Source organism: Hirundo rustica, chromosome 12 (genome assembly GCF_015227805.2).
Source record: "Hirundo rustica isolate bHirRus1 chromosome 12, bHirRus1.pri.v3, whole genome shotgun sequence".
Taxonomy (NCBI): Eukaryota; Metazoa; Chordata; class Aves; order Passeriformes; family Hirundinidae; genus Hirundo; species Hirundo rustica.
This window is the reverse complement of record NC_053461.1, coordinates 14,158,906-14,184,372: the sequence shown is the minus strand read 5'-3', so window position 1 is coordinate 14,184,372 and position 25,467 is coordinate 14,158,906. Positions and strand designations below refer to the sequence as shown.

At 50.4% G+C, this 25,467-nt stretch overlaps 1 protein-coding gene across 10 annotated transcripts in view; it reads left to right on the top strand.

Moving 5' to 3' along the window:
* PRICKLE2 (prickle planar cell polarity protein 2) overlaps positions 1–19,959 on the top strand; it is a 103,984-nt gene extending 84,025 nt beyond the window's left edge. For all 10 annotated transcript variants that reach the window (XM_040076149.2, XM_040076141.2, XM_058422212.1 and 7 more), the window contains 6 exons: positions 913–1,026; positions 2,734–2,871; positions 3,523–3,726; positions 5,339–5,525; positions 7,836–8,699; positions 18,896–19,959. In XM_040076149.2, coding sequence (XP_039932083.1) covers positions 913–1,026; positions 2,734–2,871; positions 3,523–3,726; positions 5,339–5,525; positions 7,836–8,699; positions 18,896–19,764 — 2,376 coding nt within the window. In that variant the 3' untranslated portion in view covers positions 19,765–19,959. The remainder of the gene's footprint in view (positions 1–912; positions 1,027–2,733; positions 2,872–3,522; positions 3,727–5,338; positions 5,526–7,835; positions 8,700–18,895) is intronic.
* Positions 19,960–25,467: the final 5,508 nt, after the last annotated feature.

Below are 25,467 nucleotides of genomic sequence, written 5' to 3'. Positions count from 1 at the left end.
TGAAAGCTGCAGGCAGTGCAGCCACTCCAAAATGAATTGCTGAGAGCTGAGGGAGCATCTCGGGGCTAATCCCACCACGGCAAAGGCAGAAAGCTGTGTGCACTGGGAGAACAGCCTGCATCTCTCTAGCCAAGAGCAGATTTAAGGAAGCCAGCCAGCCCTCTGCTTCTGCCCAAGCATCCGGAGACATCTGGGGCTGCAGCGAATCCCAATCCCAGCTGAGCTTTCCCTTACCTTTCCCTTCTCCTGGTTCTTCCCAAGCTGTTCAACGTCACCGTGGCTATTAGGGAGCGGATTCTCAGCCAGCGAGTCCCCTCCCGGTGCTGGCCCGGCCCCTGAGTGCACATCCCAGGTGTGGCAGTCGGAGGAGAGATGCTGGGGTTTAGGGTGTGCTTCCTCTCCGGGCTGCACTGCGCTCCCAGCGTCGGGCACGCTGCTCCTCAGCCTTTTTAAGAGCTGATTTTAATTACACGCTCTGAGACGAAAGAGAAAAACGAAGCCTTCCAACAGATATTATCTGCTGTTTATTTCCACAAATCGCAGCAGAAAAAAGCCCGGAGGGGTTTGATGGAGGTGGAGGCTGAGATAGCCGGCAACACGGAGACTGCTGGGGCGCAGCCTCTTTAACCTCCCTGCCGAGGCAGGTGCCGACACATCCCCGCAGCCGGCGCAATGCTCACGCTATGGAGGCTGACGGAGCAAACGGTAACGTGCCCACCTCGCCGGGGCTGCCGCCCCTCCGCCTTGGAGGACAAAAGGAAACAAACCCGAAGCAGCTCCTGGCTGTGTTTCCCTGCTCAAAATCTCCAGGAAGACCCAGCGCCTGCTGCCTCAGGGGGTGGCTGCTGGCCGGGCACAGGGGCGTGGGCTCGGCCAGGGAACCCCACTGCAGTCCCCTCTCTTGCTCCGTAGGTGCACCAGTACTACAGCTGCCTGCCCGAGGACAAGGTTCCCTATGTCAACAGCCCGGGAGAAAAATCTCGCATAAAGCAACTTCTTCACCAGCTGCCACCACATGACAATGAGGTCAGTATCCAGAAAATGTCTTTGGACATCATCAGGGCTGCGGGTGGGGGATGGCTGCTCCTCCTGAGGTTTACTTGTGGGAAGCATGGCTTTCCTTCTTCGACTCCTTTTGCTTTTCAGGGGAATATACTTCAATTTCGGTCGTGCTTCTATTTAAGTTGCTATATTTGCTCCCTGCTTTGATTGTTGGAGGTGGCGAGTTGTTTGTTTCTAAAGTTAATTTTGTTTGAAATCATCTTTCTTCAGCTGTCTGAAATAAAAGCATTTTCTCAGCCCTTGGAGCCCAAGGCCCCGTTAAAAATGGCTTGGAGTGCTGTTGAGATTATCTAGAGACAGATCCAAAGTTGCAAAAGCCTTTTCCCAGGTGCTGCTTCCGACTCACCTTGGAGTGGGAGTGAGTGTGCTGGGGAGGGGCTTCACCTGGGCTGAGCCTCATGAGCTGGGAGAGCCTGCGAGGCCACAGGTTGAGTCAAAACCAGTCAGAGCAAAATAAACCTTCTTCCGTCTCTCAAGAATGATGTGAGGTAGCAAAAGGGGTCTGGTCTGTGACGTCCTAATCTCACCAGTGAGAACACTGGTTTCTGGTAACCCACAAAATTTCCCTGTGTAAACAAAAAGAGTTGTTTTCATGCTACTTTCTGAAGAAGCCGCTCTGGGAAATACATGCAGGTAACTTGTTTGATCTCAGTCAGATTTTTACAAGTTTGCCTGCATGTGGCTGGGTGCCATGGACACAGCACTGTCAGCATGGGGGGAGCTCCAGGCACAAAGAAGGCACTTCTTCCTATACATCCAACCTGCCTGCCTGCCTCCCTGGCAGCTGCTGGAAACCCACAGCCTCTGACAGCAAAAAAACCCATAAGAATAAATACACACAAAGGCTGCTACTGCAGCCTCTTTTCCTGCATGTTGGACATGCAAGTCTGTGTGTCTTTTCTGCAAACTGGCAGATTTTGCATCCAGTTTGTCTTCATGCTCATTTTTTTGAACGTTAAGTTGTGCTGGCTGCTCATGTGAATAACGCTGCTCGGCTCCATGAGCCTGCTCTCCCAAGTAACGGAGGGTGGATTGGGCGCTGGTGCTACATTTGACCTCCCTGGCCCTTCAGTTGTGTTCCCCATTGAAATGCAACCAGCCAAGAGCTAAGCCTGCAGGATGGAAATAGCCAGGAAAACCTCAGAGTTTATAAGCTTCAGGGAAATTGCATCATTCATTGTTTGTGTCCTTTTATTTTACTTATTTCCTTATTACCATGCAATGCAGAGGTTTTGCAAATCAGCAGGTTTGATCCTGTGCTGGAAGAATAGTTCACAAGTCACTGGAACTCTGTCATTTGTGCAGAGAAAAGGGTCTGTGCTCTAGAAATGCCAGCGGAATATTTGTGAAGACCTCTGCCACAGGAGGCTGACTGAGAAAGCAGGAAAACCATCAGTCCAATTGCTGGTCTGGGTGGGACTCTGAGAACCCAGCTTTGAAGACTTTTTTTACAAATTGAGCACCCAAAGAGCAACAATCCTCCTGCCCTTTTTTCCTCATCCCCACCTCTTGAAATTCTGATTAAATCCCAGATAACTGAAGCCCATATACCTTTATTCCTCCAGCCTCCCCACAGCCAAGGGCAGAGGTTTGCAGGGCCCATGGAATGGTGCCTCACTGGGTGGTGAGCCAGGGACACCCCAGGCTCTGAGCATCACTTGTGTTTTTTAGGTCCGCTATTGCAACTCCCTGGATGAGGAGGAGAAGAGGGAGCTCAAGCTCTTCAGCAACCAGAGGAAGAGGGAAAATTTAGGGAGAGGCAATGTTCGGCCATTCCCTGTGACCATGACAGGAGCCATCTGTGAGCAGGTGGGTAGTGGCTGATGAACTGGTACCTGTGCCACCCAAGTTAAGTGAAGCATGTCTCCTGTGAAGACAGACTGAAGGAGCTGGGGCTGTTCACCTTGGAGAAGAGAAGGTTCTGGGGTGCCTTAAGAACCTTTCCAGTACCTAAAGGGGTTATATGAGAGCTGAACAGGGACTTTTTACAAGGGCATATATTGATAGAGGGAATGGCTTTAAACTGACAGAGGGCACATTTAGATTAGATATTAGAAGGAAATTCTTCTCTCTGAGGGTGTTGAGGCACTGGCACAAGCTGCCTAGGGGATTTGTAGCTACTCCATCCCTGGAAGTGTTCAGGCCAGATTGGATGAGGCTTTGAGGAACCTAATCTAGTGGAAAGTGTCCCTGCCCATGGCAGGGGGATCAGAACTGGGTGATTTTCAGGTCCCTTCCAAGTCACACCATTCCACGATTTAATGACAGTCATGGAAAAAGCGCCTGCCTGTGACCCTTATTGGTGCAAGTGCTGGGGTCTGTCAGGGCCCCTTTCAGGATATTTGGCATGGAGCTGTCAGTTCAGCTCCTGGCATTGTGCAGGGCAGTGGTTGTGAGAGCATCCCGTTGGCAATGGGCGGCGGCGGGGTCACCTCCATTAATCCCCAGCTTTTCTGCCAGTGTGGCGGCCAGATCAACGGAGGGGACATGGCCGTCTTCGCCTCACGAGCGGGACACGGCGTCTGCTGGCACCCCCCCTGCTTCATCTGCAGTGTTTGCAACGAGCTGCTGGTCGACCTGATCTACTTCTACCAGGATGGGAAGATCTACTGTGGCAGGCACCACGCTGAGTGCCTCAAGCCCCGCTGCGCCGCATGCGATGAGGTAAGAGACAGCGTCTGCCACGAGCGCTGCTGCCCGCTGGGGTGGCACAGGAGGGTTGGGTGGCATTTCCCCTCCCTCCCTGACTTTTTCCTGAGGTTTCAGGTATTCTTCATTGCAGTCTGCCTAGGACTGTTATGAGTTAGGACCTCACCTAAACACAGGATGCTGGGGGGTTTCCATGAGTGTTTCCAGTAGAAGCACAGCCCCCTGGCTGTGTGATTTTAGCCCAGCTGGGTGTGGTGATCCTCCCTTCTCCATTCCTGCAGAAGAAGCCCCTGGTGGGATGAGTGGTGTGTTTCTTACAAGATCGGTCATGTTTGAGTACACGCCGAGCTGAAATAGGCTTTGAGAGAGGCGATTAACAGGCTATAGGAAGCTGAACAAATAGAATACAAAACTAAGATAGAAAACCGTACAGAGTCGCCTCTGAGTGCTTCTCGAGTGTCAATCTCTGTTTAAAAGGCTGGCGAAGGAAATTGCTCTGGTTTTTAAAGTTCTGAAAACCATAGTGTGGAAAACCGTATGTACTATAAAATACCACGTCCCATCCTTGTAAGCATGTAATAGTAAATGTCTAAGGCTATCTGCTCTTCAAATATAAAGAGCATTGATGTATGTGTCCAATTAATTTTGTAGTGTTACCAGTGAAAGACAACCCCTAACCATTCAACTGGCTCTATTTCTTTGTTGCTTAGGCTGGGTAATTTTTTTTTCATGTACTTTTTATCCCTGCAAATTCTCATTTAATTCTTTCATTCAGCTCGTTCTTCAGCATGATTTTCTTCCCGCAAAACATCAAGTACTAATAGTGAGAAACAGTAATTTAGGGGTAGGAGGATCTGCAGGGAAAAAGCTTTTGGTGTACCCTGTGGCAGCATAGAGAACCAGGGAGCAGATCTGGGGCTGCTGGCTCCCTTGGCTTGGCTTTGGGAGTTTAGATGAGGTGGGGATGAGAAGAAGACACAGCAAGAAAGCATCTGCTGAGGACATTTTAGATGGCTGCTTCTCCAGCTCATCCTCAACAGCGCTCTGTGCCTCAGTTTCCCCACTGGTATAATGACTGCAATCACCTTTATAGGCACCCAGGCTGGGGTAGCAGCAAGATGAGGAGCCAAGGCAGCTCCATCTTTTCTCCTCTCTAGAGAGCTGCCACTTTCCTTGTGTTTTTGCTCATCCTTTGTGGTCAGGTCCATGTTTCAGAGATGGGTAAACGTGTTCCAGTAAGCGGCCGCTCTGTTCTTCAGACGTCCAGCAGATCGATAGGTTGTATATAAGTGAGTTTATTACCCTGATCGACCTTTCTGTTTGATGGGTGAGCCTAGGAGCACGTTACTGCAGCTCTGCCTTAACACTTCGTAGTCTGGGCACGAACGTGCTTCTGAGGAATTTGCATTTTAATGGATTTTCCTAAGAAATGATGGGTGCCCCGACACAAACCAAACTATGGGAGTTTCCTACACAGGACTGGGGGAGCTGGCTGCAAAATTTGGAGGCTGCATGAACAAAGGGGCGCAGCTGCCATGCGCGGGCAGGGGTCACACACAGGTTAGTGTCTGCATCCCGGGTCCCTTTTCTGACCAGCTCTGCTCCACGCTCGTGTTTCTCTCCCCAGATCATTTTTGCCGACGAGTGCACCGAGGCCGAAGGGCGGCACTGGCACATGAAGCATTTCTGCTGCTTCGAGTGCGAGACGGTTCTGGGGGGGCAGCGCTACATCATGAAGGACGGGAGGCCCTACTGCTGCAGCTGCTTTGAGTCCCTGTACGCCGAGTACTGCGACACCTGCGCCCAGCACATCGGTACGTGCGGGAGGCGCAGCCCCGCGGGGAGCTTGCTTCTGACCAGAGCTGTTGCGTTAAGTCCTTGACAACCCTGTGGGGTTGCGGGCAGGACTGTGCGTGGCTGGGGCTACCAAATGTGCTTATGCCTCTCTCGCATCCCGCCGAGGAGGTAACGTGGTGATTTATTTGGTTAAACCGCTGTTTATCCCTTGTTGTAGTCAGAGAAGGGAGGGTTATCAGAGGGCAACCTCAGGAGCAATGGCAGCTACTGAAAGCTTTCTCTGGCATAATAAAATTTCTCTGGCACGTTTTTTTCCCTTTAAATCTCATTTTCCTGTAAACAGCCTGGCTCTTCGACTCAGATTTTTCCCATCCAAGCTTGCCAAAGGATCACATGATTTGATGAGCTACTGTTAGAAAAGATGCTTGTTCATTAGGCATCATTATTGTTTCTGAGCCGTTTTCAATCAGCTTGCAGATAGATATTCTCAGACAGAAAGAAATAATGCATCAGGGTCAATTTATGTTTCTAGAGCGGTGATTTAAAATGCACTTCAGTCAGGGAGCAAGATGTCCCCACGCTGGGTGGGCTGGGAAGCATCTTGCTGCTCTCCCCAGCCCCCTTTGCCACTTGGCTGAGCACAGTGAGCACGCAAGACAGTCCTTCCTTTGTCCATGGAGGTGAGCTCACATGTTCAAATACTTCATATGCTGCAGACAAAAAAACCCACTTTGCTCCTGTGCAGCAGCCAGATGGCACGGGGAGGGGAAATGCAGGGTTTCAGTGAAGCACTTGGAGGATGCATCTACTGTGACCTGCAGCACATCCTTCCCAAAAGCTCAGCTGTAGAAAGGTGAAGAAGCAGCTGAAAATGTTTCTTGCATGGTCCCTTCTCTTGTGCTTCCCCCATCTGCTGTCCTTCACTCCAGTTGACCTGCCGGAGCCTGCTGGCTGTCAGGTTTTCAGGGTAGAATATCTGGTTTGGTGCATATTTGCAAATTTCTAGCAAAGGAGGGACTGCAACCGTTTTGCTGCAAGTCACTCATAATAGTGAACTGAGCACTGTGCCAATGAGCTACATAAATCAGAGGTAAGCATGTGATGAAGTATTGTAAGGCTTGGGTGCGGTAGGTGAGGATGGAGTAAAGAGGCAGCACTCCTTCCTCTGCAAGATGGCTTTGGGCAGTGGAAAAAGAGCTGATAAAATCCCACCCACCGTCTTGTTTCTCCTTTGCCCACAGGTGTAGCACTCCCATCTGTATAAAAGCACTTTGCTCACTATAAGGGGAGGGAAAAAAACTATTATACTAAACCTAATTTAGCTTGAAATAAACCAGACCATTAACATTCTGTTCATTTATAAGTTACCTAGCAGCACTTGGCCCCACAGCAGGTGTGCAGGCACGTGCTGTGCACATGTGGGTGCAGCACCCGCCGTGCCAGCCAGCCCACACTGTGCGTGGCAGTTTCTGAGGGAACAAGGGCAGCAAGGGCTTTGGCCGGGAACAGCAGCTTAAACAAGTGTGCAAACATTATAATTGAAACCTTGGGAGCTTTGCTCACGGCTCTGACAGAGCACTGTGCAGACTGGGGCTTGGCTGGAGGGAGACAGACTGTGTCAATTCCTTTACTGAGCCCAAGGGGGGTCTGGTGAAGCAACCCAGGAAATGTGGCTGGGTGCAAGGCAAGGGTGTGTGCTCGACCCCTGGGGCCAGCTCTTTCCATTCTCTTTTGGAGAAGAGGCCCCAGAAGCCAAAATAAAGTAAAAATGGGACCACAGTAGCAGCAAGGGACAGGGCTGTCGTTGCTCTCTTACATGCTTGAACAAGGCAGCACAAATTCCTCATTATGGTTTAGTTGAAGACTTTTATTATTTTTTTAATAAGCAGCATATTGCTTTTACTTCAAGGACTTTATAGAGAACTTCTTGCATTCCTTTGCTTTATGATCGGAAATATCCACATTTAATACAAAATAGCTTGAGGCATGGTTCTGCTGCCTTTCCCAACACTGAGTAATTCCCAAGCAAAGGCCTGGAATTAGAATTGGGAAGAATTAAAAAAGGGATTAACTCCATCCATCAGAGAAACCCCGAAAAAGGGCTTTCAAGAAGCGAGGCTGAGTGCGTGTCACTCTTAGGGCATCACAGAGTCATAGGATAGTTTGGGTTGGAAGGGACCTTGAAGGTCATCTTGTTCCAACCGCCCGCCGTCGGCAGGGACACTTTCCACTAACCAGATTGCTCAAAAGCCCATCCCGCCTGACCTTGATGGAGGTATTAAGTGCAGTGTTAGATGACCCTGACACTGTGCATCTTCTCCCTCAAGGCATTGACCAGGGCCAGATGACGTACGACGGCCAGCACTGGCACGCCACCGAGACCTGCTTCTGCTGCGCCCAGTGCAAGAAGTCGCTGCTGGGACGGCCCTTCCTGCCCAAGCAGGGGCAGATCTTCTGCTCCAGGGCCTGCAGCATTGGGGATGACCCCAATGGCTCCGACTCCTCCGACTCGGCTTTCCAGAGCGCGCGAGCCAAGGAATCGCGCCGCAGCGCCAAGATCGGCAAGAACAAGGGGAAGGGCGAGGAGGGGGCGCGCAGCCCCTGCAACCAGCTGCAGGTCACCTCCAACCGCCTCTCCACCGACGTGGACCCGCTGTCCCTGCAGATGGATCTGCTGAGCCTGGCCAGCCAGACACCGAGCCTCAACAGGGACCACTTGTGGAGGAGCCGGGATGAGCTCTATCACTATGGGGGCAAAATGGAGCAAAGCCAGTCTCAAACCCCCTTGCAACTTCTCAGCCAGTGCAACATAAGAACCTCCTATAACCCCACCCAGGTCCCGGGCTCGCAGTCGGATTTATGGGCAAAGCACTTCAGCAACCCAAAGAGGAGCTCCTCGCTGGCCATGAAGAGCCACGGTGGCAGCTTCATCCAGGACTGCAGAGAGGACTACTACTCAGGAAGGCTCCGCTCGCAGGAGAGCTACAGTGACATGTCCAACCAGAGCTTTCCAGAGACCAGAGGAAGCGTCAAAGTCCCCAAGTATGAAGAGGAAGAGGAGGGTGGGATGCCAACATCGCAGTGCCGCACCCGTCACCCCATCAGTGCCCTCAAGTTCACAGAGGACCTGACGCCCACCGAGCAGACTCCCCGGGGCTCCATGGAGTCCCTGGCACTCTCCAATGCTACAGGTATGTCACCCCTGCTCCTGCCACCCTGAGACCACCCCAGCACGCCCTCCATGCAATTGAGTCCCTTGTGTTCCAGTGTCTTCCCAATATGAGGGTGACCAGCAGCTTGGACACCACTGCTCAGTGACACAGGCTTGTCTGCCTGGTCCTGACAAGCCTGACAGTTCCTCTCCATTTGCTTGCTTGTTTACCAAATGCAGAGTTTTATAGATGGCTGACCTTCCTGTGCAGCTCAAAACAAATGTTTTCAAGCTCTTTAATCCTCCCTTTTGTGAAGAGAGGGGGAAAATCAAGGCCAAGTGCTAACGCAGGGGCAGATTTCAGCCTTCAGCACTTGAAGGACTGCTGTCATCTGCCCTTGTGGGCTAAAAATATTTTTGAATGCTTTGAAATGGGCCAGGTTAACCCATTTTGAATGTTACGCAGTCCTCAAGCATGTGACTAGTTAAAAGAAATTCCTCCCTCTCTATGCACAGCTCTTTAATTCCTCTTCCCCAACCCCTTGGTAGAAACTGCAGGGAAAAGTCAGGCAGGATGCTTGTCCCATCAGGCTGAGTTCGTTTCTCATGAGCACATCCTTGACGAGGGTCATATTTCTCAGTCCTCTCACCCCAAACGTGTTTGGGTTTCACTCGTGGCTGCAGGGATGGGTGTGTGTGCGCACGGACGTGTCTGTGTGCGGCTCTGGTCTGCAGCTGGCGCTGGGCAGGCTCTGTCCTTCCTGCAGCCTGCTCTGCTTTGCTCACCCACCACAGCTCCCACGTCCCTCAGCACAAAACTACTCGGAAAAGAGAATACTGAGCCTGGTTTGCTCACCAGAGAAACTGCCTTGCTTTTTCTTAGCTGCTCCCCTGGCTTTTCTCTGTTCCAGCCAGTCATTGCTTGGTTTTGGGCAGGTCCTGTGTCTGAACCCCTGCGAAATGGAGCCCTTCTGCCTTGCTGCTGGCAGGGAGTGGTCTGTGGGGTGTTTGTGCCTGGTCCTGAGGATCCCCCATGGGATGCCTGCAATGGGTGGTGAAGATTGCCAAGCCCACAGAGAGCTGAGCCCCCTGAATCCCAGTTCTGGGCTCAGCCCTGCCTGGATGGACAGGTTTGCTCTGCTACGCCCGTGCCTCCTCATCCGCGCCCGGGGTTTGGTGTGTTTGTTTAGGGAAGCTGCCAGCCCCTTGCCAAGATGTAAAATGATCTCTGTTTCAGCCAGGATCTCCCTATCCAGCAAGTGGAGTAACAGGGGGGAGAGGAGAAGCTAATGAGCTGGGAAGGGTTTTGCTTAAACAGTCTCAGATATACACAGAGGAAAAATAGATGTGAAATGGCAAGGGAATTGGGAATTGCTCTCCAAAACAGGGTTTCCCTAAGCAAAGCTCCACATTTCCAAAGCCTCTTGTGTTCCTGAAAACTTGTGTTGTGTAAATCCCATCAGTACAAAGAGTCTTGAGCAACACCAAGCTTGGATGAGCAATCCCTGAGCAGTGGAGAGGATGTTGCATGCTTTGGAGCTGAAGTGTAACATATTATTGAGGATATAGGTCAAGGCAGAGAAGATGTGGCAAGGCCTCCAAATCAAAGTGAAAATGATTCTGCCTTTCATTTCAAAATACTGTGGGGGAGACCTCCCAAAGGCATCCGTCCACCATACAGAGCCAGAGTCTGAGTTTCCTCAGGGGCAGGAATTGCCTTAATGGCTCGCTGCTTTCCTGCTTTGTGGAGCAGATGCTCAGCGTGATGGGGCTTGCAGTGAGTGTTCATTGTTCCTCTGCAGAGTGAGGTGATAATATTTTTATTAATGTGCAAGGTTCTAATAATTTCCCTTGCTCTGGGAGCTGGCTCAGCTGAGCTAGGGGCACTGCAGCAGCAACAAGCAGCTCCCCCAGGGCAATGTCTGCAATTATGGAGGACACAATTATCATCTCATTTAATTGGCAGTGTTTTGAGGACAGGGAGATTTGGTGACCTGGATGAGGTCTGTGAGAGAGCAGGCTTTTGGGCGGGTGATGTCAGGGCACAGCACCCCGCTGCTTGGCTTTTCCCATCCCTGCACTTCCTGCTGTGGCTGATCAAGCTCCCCACAGAGCTCCCCCCAGCCACAGCCCGGGGGTCTGGCTCACCCCATGTCCTCCACCCTGCATCCTCCAGTTCTGCTTTGCCAGAAGCTCCCAGGCATCCACATACAAAGTCCCTCTGAGCTGCCAATGCTGCACAGTTGCTCCACCTTATAAAGTGAAATAATTAACACCGCGTCCATCTGAGGTTTTATGGCATTGCGGAACGCAGTCTGGTTTTTATAGGGACCTGAAGGGCAAACAATCCCTGACCTGGAGAGCACATGTTAAAGGCTGGTACCTCCCCGGCAGCGGATTTTGCTGTGATGTTTCTATTACAACTTAACTGCTAATTAGCCAGAGACAGTCAGTAATGCAGATAACTCAGGGCTGTGCAGCAGTAATCCCCGTCCTTTGGCCGGAAGGCTGCCTGCTGTGAGCAGATGTTGTTCCCTGTAATATTTCGGGGTCAGCCATTGTGTGGGTCAAGATCTACGTGACCCCAATCTCCTGCAAGACCCCAGGTTTCTACCTTACCAAAAGGCTCTATTTAATCGCTTTAAAGCCAATTCCTCATGGGTTAGTAAAGAGGTGAGACACCCTGTTAATCCTGGGCACGTGCCCTTGCAGTGCTGTCACCCTGGGCAGTAGTGCCCCTGCAGACATGTGAGTGGCAGAGGTGGCTGTGACCCTGCTTGTGCTCTGTGTCCAGATTTGAATTTGGTGGTAGCGTCTCTGCTGTCCTCTGGTTTGTGCTTGTGTAATTGCCACAAATGCTGATGGGATTTAAGCACATCCAGTGGCATAGGGCAGTGTCTCCTGCTGGTGGAGGGCATCTCCCCTTCCATGTTTCTCTATGAAAATCCTGTTCTGCCATCAGTTGGAGGCTACAACAGTCTGCTACGGTGTCTTAGAAACTGTATCCTGCACTACATGGCTATTAGATGGAGAAGCAAAAAGGAAACAATATTTCTCAGCCTGTTTTCTAAGAGAGAGCTCATTTTTGCTGATTTTCTTTTATATTATCTCATACATTGTGCTTCCTTTGTTTACTTTTGGGGGGTTTTGGGTTGTTTTTTTTTTCAATGGCAGTAACAAGAACGAAAACCAGTGGATCCTGGAGCAGTGTTTGCCTTGTAGCTCCCTGCATTAAGCAGTTGGGACAATGCTTAGATGGAATTTGTCCAGGAAGGTTTGCTCGTGATGAGAAGCCTGATCCTACCAGAGGTTAATCAGTTCCCATAAGATACTTGGCCCATCAGCCCTGCTCCCTGTGTTTGTGTTTCCCTCCAGAAAGGTTTTGCAATCACGGCATGTGTCTGGCAGTGGAATTAGAAATCAAGAACTGATCTCTGCTGATTCCAAGCAGTTATTCTCACAAAACGACAGCTGGTCAAATAGCTCACTTAAGAAAGTACCTGCAGGCTAAATGTTGTTATCTGGGAACAGTCCCTTTGTGTGCTGCTTGCAGAGAGCAGGAGCCTTTTGGAGGCAGAAGTCACGTTGAATGGTGACACTGCTGTATGCAAAAGGAGAAAACAGGTTTTAAGGATTCCTTGAGAAAATTAGTTTGGGTGAGGGGAACATCTGTCACGGGCATAAATCCAGTTTAGAAATATGTTAAACTGGTGCTGTTACAGGGTGGAATGTGATTTCACTTGTATGGCACACACTGCTCCTGCCATCTGTGTTGTGTGATGCCCAAAGGCCCCACATTGTTTTTCCAGGAGTAGACAACAACTGATACAACCAGAAAGTGGAGAGAACAGGGCTGATCCCTGCATGTCTGAGCTGCAGAGTGACCAGACAGCATCATCTGTCTCCAGTCTCTTTTCTTCCTCTGCCTGCAGAGGAGCTAAAAGCTGCAAGGCAGGTGAGGGTAAGAGCAAGCCCTGACTAAGGGCCAGGGTTGTATTTTCTGGAGAGACATTAATTAACCCAGCCTATCCTGCACTGGGGGCTTGGGAGCAGCTCCTGAACACCCTCAGGGATGGCAGTGAGGGGTCTGGATGCTGGTCACCTTCCCCTGTGCTCCTCTCTCCCCTGGGCTGGAGAGGGCGGCTGCCCCAAGTGCTCCAGCTGAGTTATGCAATCTGGAAAGTGACACGTTGGCTGTTCCAGAGTTTTTCTGGGAAAAAAGGATGCTCCCAGCTTTCCACCATGTTCTTATCACTCTCTTTCTCCCAGACACAGCCAGCACAAAACTGCTTCCAAGTTGGAAGATCAGATCCCTGGGGGCAATTCTTGCAATTTTGAGGCATAGGTATATAATTTCCTAATACAAGCAGATAATTTCAAAACTGATGGGAAGATAAAGGTTTCCCACCCCAAAGGCCCAATGCCAAACCACTGTAAAACTGTCAGGAACGTTTCTTCTCCCCCTCACTTGCCTTTTGCCACTCAACAGTGGGAGGTTTGGTGTCCCTGCTGTGGGGGCCAACCTCTTGCATGTCTTCATCCCTTCAGTGTCACACGTGGACAGTGCAGAGCAGGTGGGATAATGCAGAGGGAGAACCAAAATGGACTTCTGGAAGAGGTTACTGGGGGAAGCAGCATCCCCAACACAGCTGGGGAGGATGCAGGAGATGGGAGTGTTGATAAAGGAGCTATAGGGGGGCTTCTGGGTTAAAATCCAACCCTTTTCCAAGCAGCACCCACATAAAGCCTTCTTCCACCAAGCTGAAAAGGACTGGTTAGGTGGGAAATACCCAATGGCATCCATGGATGGGAACACACCATGGGGACACACCATGGGAGGCTGGTGGGACTGTGACCCACTTGGTAGGGGCTCTGCCTTCCCCCAGATTGTTTCTTTTCCATGATTTCCAGTTACATGGAAGTTCTGCTTTATTTCTGCATGCCCTGAGGTCGCTCAGAAGTGAGATGAGGCTGAGCTATAAACAAAGCTCTGTGCAGGCTGTTTCTTCTTAATTTTCTTTTAGTTCTATGGACTGACTTTGAAATAAACCCTGTTTGAGGGGTGGTGAGGATGCCTGATGCTGTGTAAGAGAGCAGGCTCTGGCACAGGGGGCTGGACACAAGAGATGCTGTGCTGTAGCCTCCCATGGATCTATAGCTGCATTTAAACCCTGGCTGTCAGGGCTGGGTGCTGGGTTTTGGTGCTGGCAGGCACCTCTGTGGGGCTCTGTGGTGAGAGCTGCGACGCACAGATGTGTTTGTCCGCTGTGATAAATGTTAAGGCAAGAAGCAAGCGTCAGCACAGCCCTATTTGTTTGCAATATCCTATGTCAGGATATTTTGCATTCTCTGGCTGGTGCTCTGCTGCAGTGGGATGCTGGCTCACCCTGTGTTAGCAGAGCTTCACGGGGAGTTTGATCTAATGGGGGCTGGGAGCTGCTTCCCCCCATGGGGGGCTCCATTCCCAGCCTCACACCCAGCCCACGCGCTCTCTGCGGCCTCTCTGCTGTCATTTGCCGAGTGCTTTAATAATTCATAATGAGACTTGCAGCCTCTGTTTAGCAAAGCACACAGTGGGATTGAAGCACCTCTGAATGCTTTGTTGTGGCGAGGTTGTAGAGGTGATGTTCACCAGGGATGTCTTTGTGCTGTCGCTTTGCTTATTCGGGTGTTATTTCCCTTGGCAGCATTTATGGATAAACATGGTTCTCAGGAGGGGTGGGGACAGACTTCAGAGGGGATGGTACAGGGTGTTCTTAGCAAACCTGAATGTTAACCAGAAACCTGCTTGGTTTTCTTGGCGCTGCAGCTAGCTCCAGTTCTATATTGAGCACCCACAACTGAGCTGCAGCTTTTCCTTGTGCTCAGTGGAAAAGTGTGTGTTTCCATGGCTCCGGGGTGAAATATTGAGCCTGGCAGCCCCATGCAGTGGAGAGCAGCTGCAGAAAAACCTGCTGTGTCTGCGTGTGCTGTGGTGCTGGCACCAGTCTGGCTCCAGGACGGCCGCTGGCCGAAGCACCGTGCTGGAGGCAGCAGTGACATGAGCCTCTGGGAAAGCCAACAGTGGATGTGCTCAGTGTCTCAGAGCATCCTGCAGAAGTACATTTTGGTGGGGTCAGCATGTTATGCCTGGGTTTGCACGCTTGGAATGGTCTTGATGATGTGGTAACAACCACCCCACGTCACGGGACAGAGCAGGGCTCCTGCTCCCTTGGATGGCTTTGGGAAACAGATTGCGACATTTCTTTGTTAGGAGAAAATCAGGGCTGCATGGTCACCTCGTGCGCTCTTCCAGACTGCAGCTCTCTTGTGTTCCCAGATGAGACACTTCATTGAGTGGGAGCTGCAACAGTTGTACATAAATACTGGTAACTCTAGAAGATGGGGCCTCATGGATTGGTGAAGGTCTGGAATGGCAAATGACCTCAGGAGACAAGGGTTGGGACCACCTTCTCCCCATCCAGGGCAGTGTGGGACCAGGAATCTGGGGACACCTGTCATGTGCCTGGGCACCCACTGCCTTTGGACACCAGGGAAACGCTCCAGGGCCAGAGCCTGCCCCAGTCACCTTCTGCTGTGATTACACAGGAAGAATTTTCTTCTCCAATCTGAAACTTTCATTGCAGGAGTCAGCAGACCTGGAGAATAATGTGTTCCCTCCTCTTTGCAAGCATTTTTTTCTGCCTTTTAAGGTTGTTACTATATCCCCTACAGCTTTCTCTCCTCTAGACTAAACAACCTCTGCTCTTTCAAACTTTATTCCCAGGTTATGTTTTCTAGATGAATTTTTTTTTTAGACAAATGGTTATTGCTATCCCCTGATCTCTCTGCGGTCAGACTGGAGCACTTCTGGCTTGTTCCCACTGGGCCTCCTGAGGTCTTGTGGCTCCACAAAGAGCCATAGAGAGGGACATTTTGAGACCTTAGAAAGACTAATCTGGGCCTAGCCCTGCTCATGATGCCTTGGCATAAATGTAAAATTCAGCCTGGAGACACCTTTGTGTTCTGCAAGGATTGTAGATTGCATCCTGGACGTGGAACCTGCTGTGAGCACTATAACAGCCATGCAGAGCACTCGGTGCCTTCAGCTGGAAAAGCACAGCTTTGCTCTTGAGTGAGTGGAATAAATCCTTCACTGTCACCATAAGCAGATAAAATAAAGTTTCCCTCTCTCAGCTGCACGGCTTGCTGGGTCACTTCCAAGTGTGGCTCCCAGAAAAAAGGCTGGTGCATGTGCAGCCTGCCCAGTCTACTTGGAAAGACACATTTTGTTCTCAGCATGGAGCCTTTTCCACTCTGTCATATGGAGAGACGAAGCCATTGGATGCTGGACTGGCTTTGCATCAGAGCCTCCTGAGCACAGGCTTCATCACACCCCATGTTCAGTGCTGGATTCCTCTTACAATCAGCATTTTCCCAGCGACTCAAGATCTCAGAATGTTTGTGCTTAATTATAATCAAGCTGTCTGAATGATCAGCCAGAAACATCCTCCTGACTGATTAAACCTTGCCCTCCAAGCATGGGCCATTCACATGGTCACAGGATCCTTGTCTGAACTCACTGCCTCGTGCTGCTTTCTAAGGGCAAGAGACTAAAGCACTCATGGTTGTCTGCTGGAGCTCTGTGAGGGGCTGGAGAGCCCTGTCCTGCACAAACTAAACCAGTGAAGCTCTGGCTCTGCCCTTACTGAGCCAGAGCACCTCATTTATCACAGCTTGCTTTACTGTACACAAAAGAAACAGGTTTTCCTCCTGGTCATCCTACTTGATCTTGGGCACATCATTCCTGCCTGTGATGTGAAGGATGCAGATATGTCTTGTTTAATTCAAAAGTACTCTTTCACTCATGCCACGTCTTCAGAGCCTGTGCTCAGACGCTCGTTTTATTCTTGCTGGATGCAGGACCACAGGAGGGAGATGGCTGTGAGGGGCAGCTGAGACCCGCAGGTGCCGTCTGATGTGGCTGGAGCTGGGAGCAAAGCACCAGCTCATGCCACACTCCTGTGAGTGAGGCAAGGTCAGCCCCTTTCTAATGATGCTGCCAAAATCAATGTGTTGACGCCACAGAAGCATCCTGTGGTGTTGGAGCTGTATTTCAGAACAGCGCTGCTGTTGCTCGTTCTTACTCGGAGCTGCACCGGCTCCTTTAATGAAGTGCTGCATAAATGTCACCGAGGGCTCATTTTCCTTGGTGTCAGCTATTGTCTGACAGATGTGATTAAGGCCACATTGGGCTGTCAACAGCCATGATTCTCGTTGTGATCAGCTTTGCCAGCAGTCCCACTGTTGCTCCGGCTTTTCGGGAAGTCTTTGCCTATGTTACCAAGTTGCTTTTCCTCCCCAGGGGCTGCTGGGCTCCTCCACAGTGGCACAGGAGGGACATGGGGAGCAGTGCCTGATGTGATAGATGCCTTCACTGGGTTCACAGACAGAAAATCGCAGCTCCAGCGAGGAGGAGAAACGTAATGGGAGTGTGGACTGTGGGTAGGCAGGTCTTCAAAGGGAAGCCCATCCAGGGCTTTTACCAAAGGACAGTGGGTGGGTTTGGGCTTGCTCATTAAAGGCAGCATGACTTAGGGAGGAAAAAAGAAAGCATGAAGTTGACTTGAAAAGTGTGTCCTCTTCCAAAAAAACATGGCTTTTCCTTCTTTTTAACCCAGCCTCTCCCTCTTCCTGTGGCATTCAGGGATCACCTTCACTTTACCTTCCTGTAATCATAAACTCCAAAAGCATCCCCCTTAACAGCAGAAAAGCAAAGGAGTTGGGACTCAGGGTGCAAAACCAAATGTGAGGGCAAGAAGTGGTTAAAGCTCTCCCTGATGCCACCAAGAGCAGGGTTTGTAAAACTTTGCCCAGCTTTGTAGGATCTGTTGATCTTTTCAAGGCTGAGCCCAAGGAAACCCTGAAGCAGCTCATGAATGGGATTGGTGACAGCAACACTTGCTCTTGCTCAGGTTTAGCAGCAGCAGCTAATGCCAAAGGAGGTGAGCTCTTGCTGAAATGCAAGCAGCTTTTGTTAAAGGAAAAAGGGCTTTATTCTTGAATTGTGGACTGGGTGGTTATTTTTTATAATTAATTTACAGCCATAAATTGTTGGTGATTGCATAAAGGCTGTGCGTCATGTTGGAAATCCTGCTGACGGTGCACAGTTCTCTGCATTGGGTCTGCTCTGGGATGTTGTCAGAGAGGGACAGGGAGAAGGGTGCCAAAACAAACATTCCACATTTGATTTGGGATGGAACAGATTTCCTTTGAAATAACTTGCGAAACATCTTGTCCTGAGCTTGCAGTGCAGCCGCTGACTGCTGCCAGTTGTCAAGCCAATGGGGAGATAGTCAGAAAATTGTCAAGAAACACCCATAAAACAAAGCCAAAGACCAGGGCACCGTGGGGTGTGTTGAGTTTCTTGTTAACAGGCAGGTGCTGAGCAGACACCCCACTTCTTCTGTGCTGCCAGGTGAAGGCTTCCTGGGCTGAAGGAAAGCACCTTGCAGCAGCTCAGGGCTTGTTGGCACATTGGAGAGATCTAATGGGTCACTTTCCCAAGGAGGGCAGCCAGTGAAGGTGGAGCTCACATTTCTGGCCATTGCCCCTGCACAACTCCTTGTCTGACCCTCCACTGTCGTGCTGCTCACAGGGAGCTCCAGCAGACCCTCTGGTGCTTGAGTGTTTCCTTGCTTCCTGGGAAACCCAGCTGTAACTTCGGTCTCTCCGTGGGTGTCATTCAGGGGGTCTGTGAGGCGCAGCATAGTGACAACCCTGAATCAAGTCAGCGGCCCCGTTTTCATCTGCCATTGACGTTGTTTAGTCCTCCAAAATGTGTTGTCATTGCAGAAGGTGTGAGTGCTGGATCATGGCACCCTAGTTAGCTCGGCGTGCAGGAGGCCTTAGGTTACCTCTGACGCATGATTTCTCCCTGGCATCGTTGGTTATTCCTATCAAGTCGCAGACAGTGTAGACATATGGGAAAGGAAGTCGTGAAAAGCAGCTTGGAGTCCAACTCAAAACACCTTAAATTGGTGTGATTTCCCCAAAGGAGGAACTGCCTGCTCTTTAAAAAAAAAATAAAAGTCCTCCTCTTAAAAAGGGCTCTTCAGGACAGGATCGATACCACTGAGTTTCTTTTTAAAGCAAAAATCTTGGGCCAAAAACAGCCTCCACCCTGCATCTCTCCTGACAGAAAATTCTCTTTCTTAACTTCTTTTTTTTTTTTCCCCTTTCCCTTTTCCTGCAAAGGCCTCTCAGCAGACGGTGGAGCCAAGCGCCAGGAGCACCTCTCCAGGTTCTCCATGCCTGACCTGAGCAAAGACTCGGGCATGAATGTCTCCGAGAAGATGAGCAACATGGGCACCCTGAACTCGTCCATGCAGTTCCGCAGCGCCGAGTCCGTGCGCAGCCTGCTGTCGGTGCCGCAGTACCAGGACATGGAGCCCACCCTGCACGACCTCGCCAGCCCTCTCGGCTACCCAGAGCGGCCGTCGCACGGGCGCATGCACCAGAGCTTCGACTACGGCAGCGGGGTGCCCGGGGGCCAGCTGGGGGCACAGGAGATCCCGAGGCACACGCCCATGAGCGAGCGCACGCGCCGGAGAACCGTGCTCCGGGATGACGACCGGCGCTACCGCCCGCACCGGCCCCGGCGCTCCCGGCGCTCGCGCTCGGACAACGCCCTGCACCTGGCCAGCGAGCAGTGCTACCGCCTGAAGGAGAGACCCTCGCTCCGAGCCAGGGACGACTACGACCCCTTCGTGCACCAGAGGAGCCGCAGGGAGACGATGGAGCAGGGTCCCCGCAGGGATGTCTACGGCCACTGTCCCCGGACGGTGTCGGATCTCGCCTTGCAGAACCACTTGGGCGAGAGATGGGGGCCCTACTTCGCCGAATACGACTGGTGCTCCACCTGCTCCTCCTCTTCAGAGTCCGACAATGAGGGCTATTTCCTCGGGGAGCCCATTCCGCAGCCTGCCCGCCTCCGGTACGTGACCAGCGAGGAGCTGCTGCACAAGTACGGCTCGTACAGCATGCCCAAGTCTTCCACGGTGGGGGCCAGGGGACAGTTGCACAGCCGGAAAAGACAGAAGAGCAAGAACTGTATCATATCCTAATGGCATCCTTGCCAGGCACCTTGGGAGAATGTAAATTAACTCACGATCTTGCACTGTTTTAGATCATGTAAGTGCTTTTATTGTAACGAAAGAAAGGCCCGAAGAGTAGGGATTTGTAAGAAGGTTGTAGACCGGCTTCTATAAATAGTCATAATCCTGGGCACAGTGAATATATTTTGCACATCTTACTTTGGAGATAAAAATTTTAAAAGTTCACTTTAGCCTGTAATATTTACCCAGTAGTTTCTCTTCCTTCTCCCAGATACTGCCACCCCCTTGAGCTCTGTTTGTCCGTACGTTTTGGTTGCCACTGTTGACTCTCAGCATCAGTTTGCTGGTAGCTTTTGCTTTCCACCACATTTTTGTTTTCCATTAGCCATGTTGGTAGGTGATTTGTCTCTTGGACAGTGTGGGAGCCTAAGTTATTTCCATGATTGTTGTAAATGCGATGTAAATGAGAGTTTGGAGAAAATATTTTTGTATTTTGTAATATCAGAGGAATTTCTATATCTTAGGAGTCACTGGGAAAATGCATGCACGTTCAGAATTGTTTTCAGTCAGAGCTAACCAAACTACTTTGGATGCCCCTTTCCATTTCATCATCAAACTCCTTAAGGTCATCAGTGAGAGTCTGAGTTTTCATTGGTTTCGAGGATTTTTTTGTTTTGTTTTAACCCTTTTTTTCTGTTCATTTATTTTGATCTTGGTCAATAAACAGAATGTTTTTTGATTCATTAAATCTTGACAAGCCTCAGCGGCATTTTGAAGCCTGTAATTTGCAGGTACACTCCATCAGTCAGATACAGGAACCCCTGACAGCTGCAAAAGGGACTTTTTTTTGATTATCATTATTAAGTAGGAAAGACCAGAACTACCAAATGTCTGCAACATTGTAAATTACCAAAGCTGGAGAAGGAATTTCACACCTCTGTAGAGAACGCTGAAGTTACTAAACGTTGAACTATTATTTGGAGTAAATAAAGTGTAAATGGTGCAATTGTGTGATGTCAGCATGACGTTGTTTTGAATATAGACTTGTCTTATGGTGCTCTAGTCTCCTGGGTTATGTTAACTGCTGTTCATTACCAAGTGGACGTTTCAGTATTGCCTCCTGCCTAAGACATATGAGAACACCTGCAAACTGCTCCCCATGGGCCCCTCCTGCCCGGCAAGATGCCCTGTTTGTGGCCAGGGCTTGTCCCTGGGGGCTCAGCCCCAGGGCCAGGACAGCCCCTCGCCGTGGCAGAGGGCCCCTAAATAGGGCTGTGTTGTATCCTGGTGGATGTGAGTTTGTTCTCTGTGTGCTTTAATCCATTGGGGTTCTGCCATCCCAGCGTGTCCCAGCTTCAAGCCAGGTTGTCCCAGTGCTTCCCAGAAAGGAGCAAGTTTGCAAAAGGGGCTCTTGGCACCCAAAGCACCTGTGGGGGTTAAGATGAGGCTGGGCTGAGAGCTTAACCAGCTGCATTGCCCTCGCCCCATGTGCTGCTGGCACCTCAGGGTGTCCCTGCACCCTGGGAATGTGGATGGTGCTGCAGGGATGGCACTGGCAGCCCTGGGCACACACAGCGACACCCCCATGCCTACTCAAAGCAGCAGATGCAGAAAAATCTGGAAGATGGATGTCTCCATACCACAGACTATTGCTAGGAATTTTTTTGTTGTTTGTAAAGGACAATGTGATAATTATTATTCCTTTAAAAAGAAAAAAAAAAGAAATGATACTTAAATATATTTAAAAAAATGGTTTTTTTCCAGTTGGAATAAATGGAAATATTCATCCAAACAGAAGAGTCTCATGTATGTTTTTTGCTCTTAAGCAGTGTTCGTTAATCATGAGTAGAAAACGTGATTTTTACTGAGCTGGTCGTGCAATAAAAGCACAAGAACCAGCTCAGCTCCATCGCTGATGTGGTTTTGGTGGGCAGGGAAAGCTGGTGTATGAGCATCTCCTGCACACCACACACCTTCCCCAGGGTTGGTGACCTGGTGTGGTAAAAATGTCACATCGTAGATTCATTAAGGTTTGAAAAAAAACTCGAAAATCACTGAGCAAGAACAACCCAACACCACCATGTTCACCATTAGAGGATATTCCCAAGACCCATATCCACACAGCTTTTGAACATTTCCAGGTTGTCTTGAAATCTTCACCTGGTAAAAGCCAGCACAGCTCAGCTGAAATCCCTGCTGGGCCTCTGGCATAGTGGGGAAGACTATCAACCTGAAATGTATAAGTAACAGCCTTTTCTTAGAAGTTCACATGTTTTCCAAAACAGACCTGCTAAGCTGGATAGAGGTATTGCTTACAGCGACAAATATGACACTAACTACAGGTTATTATATAATTGGAATTTAATATGTACAGTGTAATTCATTGTCAGTGATTAAAAGCACAACAAATGTCTGTCAGCTCTGGTACAGCTGAGCTGCTCTTGTGCAGCAGGAGCTTGGATTGCTCAGCAAATGGTAAAAAACTAATCCTCAGCCTTTCCCCTTTCCCTGCTTGCTGCCTCTCCCCAGGGGTAACAGAATAAGTGTAGAGACTCCTTGCAGCAGAATTGCAGCACTCTGCACATGCAATTTTTCTACTAAAATCCCAGGCATAGTGCCTCTGTTCAAATGATGGTTTTGCTGCTGGATGCAACTCTTCAAAATTTGGTTCTCACTGCAGAGCATCTCTGCATTCCTGCAATGCACCCCAGTTTTAATGCAGTAGTGGAATTTGAATAGATGGGCAACAAAAGGTGGAGAAAAGAGTCTCTCAGGTGATGCTCCCCTCTGATGGACCCTTCACCAGCACCACAGAAAGGTGTCAGTTCACATTTTCTAGGAAAGTCAGAGTTGGTACAAATTTCAGCAATAAATGAAAATGCAGCCTCCAAAACCTTTTGATTTTTCATATGGGCTCCAGAAGTCCAGTACACTTTGAGGCACGTGATTGAAAAAGAAAAAATAAGTGATTTTTTTTTTTTTTTTTTTTTTTTTTTTTTTTCTGCTTAGCCCAGTTGGAGTATGATTAACCATTTCTGACAAACCCACTGAGCTTGAGGGATGGAGCTACAAGTCTGTATAATCTTGCTCCATTGCCATCTGGCCCTGCTGATTCCCCTCTCTGTGCCCGCTGCACATGGAAGCGGGGCACATGTGCTGCCATTTGGTTTTGTGTCTCCAGAACTGAGTGAAGGTGACACCACCTAAAAGGGTCAGTGTCAGTGGCTCCCAGTTTCCCTGCAGTTTCCCTGGTTTGGCCAGGAAGCAGGAAGATTTTTGCTGGGCTCCTCCAGACAGCTGTGCTGCCAGAGCCAGCCTGGCATGCTGTCAGTGTCTTTACAAAAATGATTAAATCTGATCAGGTCCGTTACTACCACAATTTTCTTCTGTAAAATATCTCTTTTTTCCTCCTTTTTCCTCCAAAAAGTCCTTGGCAGAACCCACCCAGTGTTACCATGGGATGGGCTGGTTTTAACCTTGGTTGCCAAGCCAAGGTTCACATCACACACTTGGCCATGACTCGTGTGATGGTGGGAGCACAGCATCCTTCACATCCATGTTCCCCAGCTGACATGGGGGGCTCCCCAAGGTCCCTGCAACACCTGAAATGCCCCAGTGTTGGCCCAAAAGCCACTAGAGCTATGCGGGGAAGCTTCCAGCACACTAAGGCTTGTTTTTTGAGAAGCCAAAAGCCATAGAGCCTTGAACCTAGCAGATAAATCATAATGAGCAAAGCCTCTGCAGAAAGATCAGAACTGTAAAGTTAGAAATATTCACCAGCACCTTGTCTGGAAATTATCATGCACAGATAATCAATCCCTCTTTTGCTAAAGGCCCAAGTGGCTTTGGCATAGCCCAAAGCACTGTGGCTTTGAAAACCCTGTTGCTTTATGAAAGGAGGGACAGCATCGCTGAGTGGGGGGTTTAATAAATTACATCGGTTTGACAAAAACTCAGTGCTCCTGAGAAACAGGCACATGTTTGCCCTCACAATTTAATACCCCAAAAATCCATGCCTATGCAGTATGGGGGTGGCAGCACCCACCTGGGTGCCCTCTCCCCAGCTCTCTGCTCCTGAGCTTTGAGCTGCCCTGTTATCTGATGAACTTTGCTCTTTCAGGCTAAAAAAAGCTCCCAGTTTCTTGCATTTAGATACAACTATGCTATTCTTGAAATCTAGGCTGTCCTCATTCTCCTGAAGATTATCTGCCACCTATTAGATTGACCATCCTCCATGACTAGAAAAGCTCATTAACTAAGAACAGTTTCAGAGGATTTTATTTTAAAGATTATATTTTTTTTTTCTTTTTTTTATGCAATGCACTTTTAACCTAGATCCTTAAAACTATTCAGGAAATCAGATTCAGTTTGAGTACAAAGGGGAGTCACTGGAGAGCTGGGGCCCCTTTCCAAAAGCATCCACAAGCTGTGACATATCAGTGCAGGGGAACAGAAGGGAAGGGAAGGGAAGGGAAGGGAAGGGAAGGAAGGGAAGGTCAAGGGCCTAATGGTGCAGCGGAAGGCGAAGGGAAGGGCAAGCGCAGGAACGTGGAAGGGACGGGTAAGGGAAGGGAAGGGAAGGGAATGGAAGGGAACGGCAAGGACAGGGAAGGGAAGGGAAGGGAAGGGAAGGGAAGGGAAGGAAGGGCAGGGCAAGGGTAACAGGGAGAAGGTACAGGGAAGGGAAGGGAAGGGAATAGAAGGGAAGGGAAGGGACAGGGAAGGGCCAAGCGAAGGGACGGGCAAGGAAGGGAAGGAGGGAAGGAAGGGAAGGGAAGGGAAGGGAAGGAAGGGCAAGGCGAAGCGGAAGGGAAGGGAAGGAAGGGAAGGGAAAGGGAAGGGACGGGAAGGGGAGGGGAGGGAGGGGAGGGAAGGGGAGGGAGGGGAGGGGAGGGGAGGGCCGGGGAGGGGAAGGGGAAGGGGAAGGGAAGGGGAAGGGGAAGGGAAGGGACGGGGAAGGGAGGGCAGGGGAAGGGAAGGGGAAGGGGAAGGGAAGGGAAGGGAAGGGGAAGGGAAGGGGAAGGGAAGGGAAGGAGGGAAGGGAAGGGAAGGGAAGGGAAGGGAAGGGAAGGGAAGGGAAGGGAAGGGAAGAGGGAAGGGAAGGGAAGGGCAAGGAAGGGAAGGGAAGGGAAGGGGAAGGGGAAGGGGACGGGAGGGGAAGGGGAAGGGAAGGGGAAGGGAAGGGGAAGGGAAGGGAAGGGAAGGGAAGGGGAAGGGAAGGGAAGGGAAGGGAAGGGAAGGAAGGGAAGGGAAGGACGGGAAGGGAAGGGAAGGGAGGGAAGGAAGGGAAGGGAAGGGAAGGGAAGGGAAGGAAGGGAAGGGAAGGGAAGGGAAGGGAAGGGAAGGGGAAGGGAAGGGAAGAAGGAAGGGAAGGGAAGGGGAGGGAGGGGAAGGGAGGGAAGGAGGGGAAGGGAGGGGAAGGGAAGGGAAGGGAAGGGAAGGGAAGGAAGGAAGGGAAGGGAAGGGAAGGGAAGGGAAGGGAAGGGAAGGGAAGGGAAGGGAAGGGAAGGGAAGGGAAGGGAAGGGAAGGGAAGGGAAGGGAAGGGAAGGGAAGGGAAGGGAAGGGAAGGGAAGGGAAGGGAAGGGAAGGGAAGGGAAGGGAAGGGAGGGGAGGGGAAGGGAGGGGAAGGGAGGGGAAGGGAGGGGAAGGGAGGGGAAGGGAAGGGAAGGGAAGGGAAGGGAAGGGAAGGGAAGGGAAGGGAAGGGAAGGGA